The following is a 10579-nucleotide window of genomic DNA, read 5'->3' as shown; positions in this document are numbered from 1 at the left end:
TAGTACATATTTGTCACATATTTTCACGTTTGGAATGATTTTAATCATGAGGTGAAGATTGTGTTTGATGTGTTTTCGATTCTGCAGAGCTCTGGTTCTACGTAGGCTATTTTGGCTCAGATCAATAGAAGTTCTCCAGCAGAACATCTGCTGTTCTGTCCTCTAATAGAAAAGCCCAGCCGCCCCATCTCTGCGTACTGCACTCTGTTAAACTGTAGTGGGTGGTTGGTGTAGTGGTTAACACCTCTGCCTTCTACGCCAATAACAGTCCTTGGGCAAGACTCCTAACACCACCTTCGCCCACCTGTGTAAAATGATCAAATTGTAAGCTGCTCTGGATAAGAGCGTCAGCCGAATGCCATAAATGTAAATGAACTGAACCCAGATGCCGAGTTTTGTAAGTGGTCAGTTATCGGCCTAGTTTTTTCAGACGTAATATTCTGGAAATTTGATTTCATTTCTGAATTATTCTAACAAAGATTATCTCAAATAAAAAAAAATGTATAACTCAAACGTCATGCAGTGGATTTTTTTTTCAAAACATCGTCGCTTTACCTGACGATATGAACACACATCATCTATAAGATGAGGAAAATTTAAAGCCTTCGTTTGGTCAAGCACATATTTGGTTTCAGCATCACTCCAAAAAGTGTTTTGCTGCCATTTCCAGCACTGCAGTCTGTTTTCTCACATGCGCAGACTTAGGAATCTGAAAGACATCAGAGTAAGAGTTCACAGGCCCTGGCGACCTGTCCAGGGTGTATCCTGCCTTCCGCCCGAAGACTGCTGGGATAGGCTCCAGCATCCCCCCGCGACCCTGACGGAGAAGCGGCTTAGAAAATGGATGGATGGATGGATGGATGGAGTTCACAGGCCCTGAGAAATCTGATTACTGAGCTCAAATCCAGCCTCAATCAGATTTCTAGACCTTACTCTGATCTATGGTTTGGAGACTGTGGCTCTGTCTAAAAGACAGGAGGTGGTGGAGATGAAGATGCTGAGATTTTCGTTGGGAGTGACCAGGATGGACAAGATTAGAAATGAGCAGATCAGAGGGACGGTGAAGGTGGAGCAGTTTGGAGATAAAGCCAGAGAGGCCAGGTTGAGATGGTTTGGACATGTGTTGAGGAGGAAGTGTGGATATATTGGGCAAAGAATGTTGGAGATGGAGCTGCCAGGCAGAAGGAGAAGAGGTAGACCTCAGAGAAGGTGGACATGGAGATGGTTGGTGTGACAGTAGAGGAGGCAGTGGATAGGGCAAGATGGAGGCAGATGATCCGCTGTGGCGACCCCTAAAGGGAGCAGCCGGAAGAAGAAGAAGAAGAAGAAGAAGAAGAAGACAGAGTGTGCTGTTTACACGACCAATAAAAATCCGGTTAAGGATTATCGGAATATTGAGTGCATGTAAACGCACTCGTTGTTATTATTAATAAAGTGGTAAATGTGCCAGTTTCCACATGAACGGCTTTTCTTGTACAAACATTTTAATTATTGAATTTACAGAACATTGTCAAACAGCTCTGCTGTGCTGTACTGAAATCATTACACCCGTATTCATTAGCAAATCCATTCTCCCTCACTATGACTAACATACACGTTTTTTTTTTTTCAAGGCAAGTTCATCTGACTTTACTAAGTTGTGGCTTCTGGCCAGCAGAATCTGACAGCACACAAAGTTTAGATATAAACCAAACAGAGGGGTGAAACGTTCACACTGTTCCCTCACGCTGTATTTTTACAGTCCTTACTTTCCCTGCAAAATGTTAAATAAAACAGTGTTTCAGTTTAAAATGATTCACATTACTTCAATAAAACACACACACACACAGTGCAAAACCCACATAAACTACAACCAGGAAAACCATATAAAGCTATATTTCCGTTAATAATAATAATAATAATAATAATAAAATAATAAAAAAAGAACTTTTCCAGTAACATGTACACCTTGTTGATCAGTTAACAGAAAACATCTGTTGGTATTGAATTGCTGTTTCATCCTTAATTTAAAGAAATGGCAGCATCGTTCCATCCTGATGTATCATATAGTTGATTATCACGGACGATAATTTCAACGTGTTTCCCCGAAATTAGAAGCAGAAAAGTCACTGACTCAAATTTTACCTACAACAGAAGCCAACGGACAGCTGCAAAACATGTATGCTTGCAATTTTAGCTGCAAATCTGCATAATGACATCTGGATCCACTTTTATAGAAAGAAGAAACTGGTCAGTGATAAGCGCAGCGGCACATGCAGAGGTCACAGGTGTCGACTGACTAATATGGATATCAAAAAAGCCCTTTTTCTGTGTTTGGTTGGTTGGTTGGTGTAGTGGTTAACACCTCTGCCTTCTACACTGTAGACTGGGGTTCAATCCCCACCTGGGCGAACACCCTACACTATACCAATAAGAGTCCTTGGGCAAGACTCCTAACACCACCTTGGCCTGCCTGAGTAAAAAAATGATCAAATTGTACGTTGCTCTGGATCAGAGCGTCAGCCAAATGCCGTAAATGTTTCCAACAATGTTCGAGATCACTTGTGCTCTTAGACCATTTTTCTACTGTACAAAGTATCTGAACCTTCTGCATCAGCCTGATGGGGCAGTCGTGGGCTGGAGGTTAGGGAACCAGCCCTGTGACCAGAAGGTCGCCGATTTGATCACCTCAGTCCATGACTGAGGTGTCCTTGAGCAAGGCACCTAACCCCCAACTGCTCCCCAGGCACCGTGGATAGGGCTGCCCACCGCTCCGGGCAAGTGTGCTCACTGCCCCCTAGTGTGCATGTATGTGGGTGTTTCACTGCACGGATGGGTTAAATGCAGAGATCTAATTCCACAGTGACGAATGATTGTTAATTCTAGAAAACTGAAGCTGTGCCTTTTCCATCTGGCATCAGTCCGGCACTTGGCGCTCAAGACTGGTACCAAACAAACAAACGAAAGGTAAAACATCACATATTGTGTTCTTGTACCGTTTTCAATTTATTGCACGACTATAACGACTGCTACCTGTTTTTAATCGCGTTTCACCGTTTCGGAATTGAAGTTTGCACTATTTCTTACTATTAACAACGACATACTAGTACATATATGATTAATAACCCTTGCAGCTGAAGCGGATAACAACGTAGTGCATTCTTCATTTTTCTAAGTGCCCTAGAATGTCAGAACGTCAATGCACGTAAAGAGTTCGTAAATGTCTGTAAAGAGTTCGCCGAGGTGATTTTACCGTTACCTAACTAACGGCGATGCTATAAACAAGTGTTTTAACACTGAAACTGATTTTATGTATGATTCTGTGTAATAACATTTGTAGGACTATACTATAGGAGCTATACTATATATTTCAGTTAGTGTTGACTAGTAAGCAGATAAGTCAAATTATATATATACACACACACACACACACATATACACACATACATCTAAAAACATGTAAAGACATGTAAAAATGGTCTTAGTGGAACAATTGTAGATTCTACAGTATTGCATTTCAAACAGCATTCAGCAACTGCCCATTGGCTTCTATTATAGTGAGTTTTCTGTTCCTTTGTACGAACAGAGAAAGATATTATTGTCTGCGGTAACCGACAGCACAATACAGAAGAAAGACATGAACCTAGACTATTCTTTTAAGAAGGCAACAAGCTTTTAAATTCCAAAAAGTCTGACAAACCAGTATAAAGTCCTTCATGCCCAGTTTTATCTGTTCTAGGCTTTTCTTCAAACTCCCGATTCCCCTTTTAACAGCTTCTCTCTGGTTTCTGAGGAGTCCCGAGGAGGTGGAGCTTTCTTCATCTCCAGCCCTTTGACCCACGTGTAAGCGAAGGACCCCCCGAGCACCATCATGTTACTGGTCCACCACAGCACAGATTTGCTGGTGGCGTAATACGCCACCGCCAGCACAGTCTGAGCGCACGCCTTCGCCGTGCCAGACACGTTGTGTGTAAGGGGGCTGGTGAACTTTATCTGCAGGCCTGTAACGTAGCCGATGGCAAAGCCAAAGACTCCGCCCACCACCATCATACCCCAGAAACTCAAGTCCCCCAGGCGGCTGAACGAGGCCAGAGACCCCAACTCTCCGAACACAAAGATTAGGGGCAGGAAAAGAAAGCAGGCGTTCAGGTTGTTGTAGTAGGACAGCTTCCAGATGTTGCCGTCCACCACTGGCATCACCTTCTTAGTGTAGATGGCATTCAGCGAGACGCAGGCACTAGCAAGGACACCAAAAAACACTCCAGACCAGGAGAGGGAGCCTGCTGCACCTTCCTGATCCACACCAAGCCAGAAACCACCTGAAAACAGAGGTCAGACAACGTCAGAGTGACACTGATGCTCAAGTACTTGGTTGGTTGGTTTCTTAGACAGGGATTAAGTCTAGTCTTAGTCTAACGTACATCAGAACTAGGAGTAATCCCAGTCCGGGAAACCGACCCCTACCGTGTACAGCAGAGACGTGCACAAGGCCAATGCTGCTCCTAGACCAGGCCTTCTTGCAGTTTTCTCCAAACCAAATCTAACAAACCTATTCAGCTCTTTCAACAACTAGTGGACCAGGTGAGTTCACCTGAGGGCTAAAAAAGGAATCGCAACAAGCAGCATTTAATAAATGAAACTCAAAAAGTAAATGTCATCTAGCCCAGATGATTGCGTTTCATTTGTGACGCAGAACGTGAATTTTGCCAAAATACATTATTTAAAAATGTAATTGTAGAAATATCGGGACTTACATGCGGGTTAGTAGACAGAGTTAGTATCGGTACTTAGTATTAGACGATATTAAAGGATAATCTTGACCAGTCTGCCCGTTCTCCTCTGACCTCTCACATCAACAAGGCATTTTCGTCCACACAACTGACCGCTCCCTGGATATTTCCTCTTTTTCGGACCGTTCTCTGTAAACCCTAGAGATGGTTGTGCGTGAAAATCCCAGCAGATCAGCAGTTTCTGAAATACTCAGACCAGCCCGTCTGGCACCAACAACCACGCCACGTTCAAAGTCCCTTAAATCCCCTTTCTTCCCCGTTCTGATGCTCGGTCTGCACTTCAGCAAGTTGTCTTGACCACCTCTACATGCCTGAATGCACTGAGTTGCAGCCGTGTGATTGGCTGATCAGCTATTTGTGCTAACAAGCAACTGAACAGGTGGACCTAATAAAGTGGCCGGTGAGTGTATATCGTTGCTGTCAGAAGAAAACCTCGTATCTCCATTTTTGACATTTTTCAGTTTTTGACATAATTTGAAAGTGTCTGTTACTCTTTATATTGTTTGTAAATTGTGTGATGAGTGGCCTAAAAGAAATGACCCAAAACGACATGGGAAAAATTCTGGTTCCATTGACTTACATTGAAAGTCAAGTATGTTTTTTCCTTCTCCTGTAAAGTTACTATTTTGGAGATACGAGGTTTTCTTCCGACAGCAGCGATACGTTATATTGAGGCGCAGTGTTTTTTCACTGGGTTCAATAATCAAATGAAGAGGAATTGATGAGCTACAAATACAACAATTGTCCAATCAATCTCTTTTACTGCAACTCACGCAAGGAGAGAGGTCTGGGCCTCAGTTCCACTTTAATCCATCACATTTACTTTCTAGTTGCAGCAGCAGTTTAATAAATACTGATGCTTTCCGTTTGTTCATGGATTTTCAATATATACACTTCATATTTTTTGTAGTTATTAAATAATATGTTTGGCAACAAGTGACTGGCCTTCAGGTATTTTGATATGGCCCAGCCTGGTCCACTCTCAAAAAGCCTGGACACCTCTGTCCTAGTTGACAGTGGTATCTCCCTCTACAGGTACAAAGACAGAACCTGTTGTATCATCTTACACGCTCCTTTTGTTACAGCTCTCTGAACGTCAACAATAGCCAGTCTTAGGAGTAACCATACAGCCTTTACAAACATGGTTCTTTAAGGTTCTTTGGTGGCCCAAACTAGAACCGTGAGTTCTGTACCGAAACATTTCATGCTTGGTTCTTTGCACTGTGAAACGGTTCTTCAGATTGAGGGAGAATAGGCTGTATATGTTCTATAGACGCACAAAAGAGGCCTGACATCATAAACAACAGCAGAACCTTTTTTGGTGCTACGTAGAACCATAACACATTCTCCATCAGTCTGAAGAGCCATCTCACCATGCAAAGAATCATTTATCCCAGCGGCTACTGAAGCTTTACGAGTCACGGCTCTAAACAGAACCATTCCCTTTACTAAAAAAACCCTGATCTTTTTTCAAGCGTATACTTTTACTGGAGCTTGTTTTAAAGGGGAACTCTTCACAACGTACTGAGTCAGAAGCGTCACAGTGGTGGTGATAGGAACCAGACGTCCACCTCTAGAGAGGTACTACATGAAGCCGTTATGAATTGACTGAAACACTATTTTAGTTATTTGTTTTTAGTTAGTTGTGACAGTTTTGAGAAGATTTTGGATTAAAACAAATATGGTTTTATAATATTTATAGTAGTGGAGTAGTGTGTGGAGTTCTCCCCGTGTCTGCGTGGGTTTCCTCCGGGTTCTCCGGTTTCCTCCCACAGTCCAAAGACATGCAGTCAGGCCGATTGGACATGCAGAATTGCCCCTGGGTGTGTGTGTGTGTGTGGGTGTGAGTGACTGTCTGTGTCTGTCTGTCTCCCCTGCGATGGACTGGCGGCCTGTCCAGGGTGTATCCTGCCTTCCGCCCGATGACCACTGGGATAGGCTCCAGCACCAGCCCCCCGCGAGCCTGAGGGAGAAGCGGCTTAGAATATGGATGGATGGATGGATGGATGGAATATTTATAGTGGACACATACAGGGCACTATTTTCAGGTCATCAACTCTGGTGGTTCTGGATGGTAAATAAAGTGTCTATATCTGTGTCGTAGTCATGGCGACGCCTGGTTCCCATCACCACCACCACCACTGTGAAGACGTCTGAACCAATTCACACCAAACCCGCTCAGAATTTAGATCTCACACACTGGACTGTGCAGAAATTTTGTAAAGTCGGTGGGATTCCCCTTTAAGCTCACCCAGAATGACTCCACAGCACAGGAGCGCGTAGAAGGAGGTGGTCTGCTTGAGGATCACGTAAGAAAACAACACGTTAAAGACAGTGCTGAGTGATCGGCCCACGGTGTAAAACGCGACCCCCACGTTTTTCAGACATAAGTTATTAAACGTGATCATGGAGATGAAGACCACCGAGAGGGGCAGGACCTCCCTGCACACCTTCAGGTCCACTTTGATGGAGGGGAAGTCCACGCAGGCTGGCCAGAAGGTGGACAAAGCGTACATGACCCAACACAGGCACACGGAGACCACGCACTGGAAGAAGGTGACGAAGAGCGGGGCGTCCAGCTCCTTGCTGTCCAGGAGGTAGTTGTTCAGGAACACCATGGTGATGGACACGAACCAGTAGAGAGCCACCACCCCGGCTATCTTCACTGCCCGGAACACGAAGGGCTCCCCTCTGCCCTCCTCCTCCTCCAACAGGCCTCTGTCGCTCATCGCCATCCTCAGAATCCTCGATCGTTTCAGCTGCGCCCTGTTCATGGCGAAAGGACAGAAAACGAGAATAAAGACGCAAAAGTCACGGAAGACGAGCCATTTTCAAAACTACAGCCCACGTCCCGCTACGTCTTCTTCCGTGAATGAAACCAAAACACGGTCACCGCCTACTGCCCCCAAGCGAACGCTCACAGTAGGGACTTTGGTAGCGGTTAGTTCCTTTTAAGGTGGAACGTGAAATTCGAATAAAACAAAAACCTTCAGCCCTTTTAATGAAAGGTTCGGCTAAAGGCTGCTGGAATAACCAAAGGCTAGCACTGATGATGCTAACGCAAGTGTAGCACAGTGAATGGGGAAACTAATGACAAAATGCTAACAGCTGCTGGAAAGGCTAGCACTGATGCTAACGCAAATGTAGCGCAGTGAATGGGGAAACTAATGACAAAATGCTAACAGCTGCTAGAAAGGCTAGCACTGATGCTAACGCAAGTGTAGCATAGAGACTGGGGAAACTAATGACAAAATGCTAACAGCTGCTAGCAAGTTACCAGTGGTGCTGTAGCTAATTTAGTAAGCTAAGCTAATCTGAAGTACTGAATAGTAAAAATGCTAACCTAACAGGCTGGCCCTAGCAGCAATGCTAAAGCTAATTTACCACAGTGAGTGGGAAAATAATGGCGAAATGTTAGCTATGTGCTAGCTAGCGATGTTGAGGGACAACACCATCAAAGAGCTAACCGCCAACGTATTTGATGAAATCTAAGCAAACTAGTGGCAATGCTAAAGCATCCACGTCACCATAGCAACCACAGATGCAGTGGAGCTCATATAGGTTGAAAATAAGTGAACTTAAAGTCGTCTGGAATTTACAGGAGATTCTTTTAAACGCTATAATGTAAAGCATGGACATCTATTGGCGTCCATTTTCAGACTAAATGTGTAAAATTAACTAAATAAAACCCTAAATCCTACTATTTCTCTACATTGGCAATGAACTCTGGTATTTTTTTTTTCTTGTCTTTTTTTATGTTAGATATTTCCCTGCCCTTACAAGAGACATTAGCCACATTGACATGCAGCGTAATAATCCGTTAATAGCTCAATCCGAATAGAATACGTCCATGTAAACACCTCAATCGGAATAGACTAATCCGATTGAGGCCATTCGGAATACAATTTCTGTCCGACTGAACGAGGTGGGTGAACCTCTAAATAATCCATTAAATAGAAGAATAATATCCGTGTGAACGCCTGAATCCGATTACACTCCAATCGGACCGTGTACATACGTTCTGCGCATGCGCGTCGCGTCATAGCGAAAGGTTTATAACGTTGAGCAGAAACTGGTCTGCAGAGGAGACGAAGTTCATGCTCTGAGCTTTAAAAGACGGCGGTGGGACGGACGTCCAGCTTATGTGTCTCAGAGCACGACGTCTTCCTCTTGGCCTTTTTAAATAAGGACATGCGAAGGACGTTTTCCTGAGTCTGACGTCATTTTAAAGCAGTTAAAAACACAAGCACTGCTCACTGCTGCTCATCTCACTCTGACTGGACCTCAATGTGATGTTCGCTGTCATGGCAACGTTTACTCTGAGCACCATTTTACATCGGATTACTTGTAGTGAACATGTAAACGAAGATTTTCATCAGATTGTTGAATAGAGTGAACATAAACACCGCAGTCTGGATCTGTAATCTGACTGTGTTCAATCGGACTGGCAAAAATCTTTGCATGTAAACACAGCCACTGTATGTGAACATATTTTATTATACGCAAATATGAGAACTAAACGCGGAAAATGTAGTGCTGTCTGATTGGCCATCTGCTTGTCAGTGTAACCCATCAGCCAATCCGAACGCAGGAAGGCGTGACTTGTCGGAAAACGGGTGGGGGAAGAAATCGGCGCCACGCTGACAATATCCTGTACGGGGCACTACTCATAATATCACAGCAATTACTCGGTTAAACAGATCAGCTGAGCAAAGACGAAATATTAAATATAAAAGAAATAAGACGTAATACGTGACGTAAGAGTTTTTAATCTGGGCTAGACCTAGACGCGTCGTGGTCGCTTTAACCTGTAGCACAAGTACACCCGTTTTGCGGAAGCACCGTAGTAAACGCTGCTTTAGTCGTGATCTCCAGGAGACAAACCCTGAAATAAACCACTCTCTGGGGAAGATGTTAAGTAATCGGTTGTGTATCTTACCTTAATGTGTTATTCACTCATCCACAGTTGTCCTCCGGATCTACTGCAAGATAAACGAGGAAGTACTTCTTATTTTTAACTCCTCCTTCAAACAGAAGTCAGGTAGTTAGTAATGCTCAGGCAACCCTGATTTACTTGAATGGCAGCATTTTATAGTGAAAATACGTTATTAGGTGTGGCTAGACTAATATGACGTGGATTAAGCCTAGTCTCAGACTAAACTACAGTATACGTATGTGTTGGGAACAGGGCCCTTAGTAACGTGCAAGAGTATCTTGCTGCATTGACCTCCTGTAGAAATGTTGGTTTAGTAAAATCATGAGCATCACAATGCAAATTACTACACACACACACACAAAGAAATGAACTGATGAATATTGATATTGCACTGGGCAGCATGGCGATGCGGTGGGTAGCGCTGTTGCCTCACAGTGAGGAGGGCCTGGGTTCGATTCCCCGGCCGGGTAACCGGGGTCCTCTCTGTGTGGAGTTTGCATGTTCTCCCCGTGTCTGTGTGGGTTTCCTTCGGGTTCTCTGCTTTTCTCCCAGAGTCCAAAGACATGCAGTCAAGCCAACTGGACATGCTAAATTGCCCCTGGGTGTGAGTGACTGTGTCTGCCCTGTGATGGACTGGCAGCCTGTCCTTGGTGTATCCTGCTTTCCGCCTGATGACCACTGGGATAGGCTCCATCATGACCCTGAGGGAGAAGCAGCTTAGAAAATGGATATTGTGATAAACTACTTAACAGTTTGTCACAGTATACGAAACACTGCCTATTTGCATAATTAGTCTTGTTTAATTGGATTTAGTGCAGCCCAGTGTGTGAAATGGTGAAGTCATTGGATTTCAAATTTATCGTAGTCTTTTTTT

The 10579-nt window shown here is 44.0% G+C and overlaps 1 protein-coding gene across 2 annotated transcripts; it reads right to left on the bottom strand.

The window, feature by feature from the left end:
* Positions 1-3633: 3633 nt before the first annotated feature.
* On the bottom strand, positions 3634-9793 carry slc35c1 (solute carrier family 35 member C1). 2 transcript variants are annotated; one of them, XM_017722071.2, is made up of 3 exons: positions 9709-9793; positions 7021-7535; positions 3634-4298 (listed from the first exon to the last, which is right to left on the bottom strand). In XM_017722071.2, the coding sequence occupies exons 2-3, from the start codon at positions 7502-7504 to the stop codon at positions 3727-3729; spliced, it is 1056 nt and encodes a 351-aa protein (XP_017577560.1). In that variant the 5' UTR covers positions 7505-7535; positions 9709-9793; the 3' UTR covers positions 3634-3726. The 2 variants fall into 2 exon arrangements, with proteins under 2 accessions (XP_017577560.1, XP_017577559.1); XM_017722070.2 differs by lacking the exon at positions 9709-9793 and having other exon boundaries at positions 7021-7677.
* Positions 9794-10579: the final 786 nt, after the last annotated feature.

This window comes from Pygocentrus nattereri, chromosome 15 (genome assembly GCF_015220715.1).
Source record: "Pygocentrus nattereri isolate fPygNat1 chromosome 15, fPygNat1.pri, whole genome shotgun sequence".
Lineage (NCBI taxonomy): Eukaryota > Metazoa > Chordata > Actinopteri > Characiformes > Serrasalmidae > Pygocentrus > Pygocentrus nattereri.
Note: the sequence above shows the minus strand (reverse complement) of the source record. Positions and strands in the feature narration are given on the sequence as shown.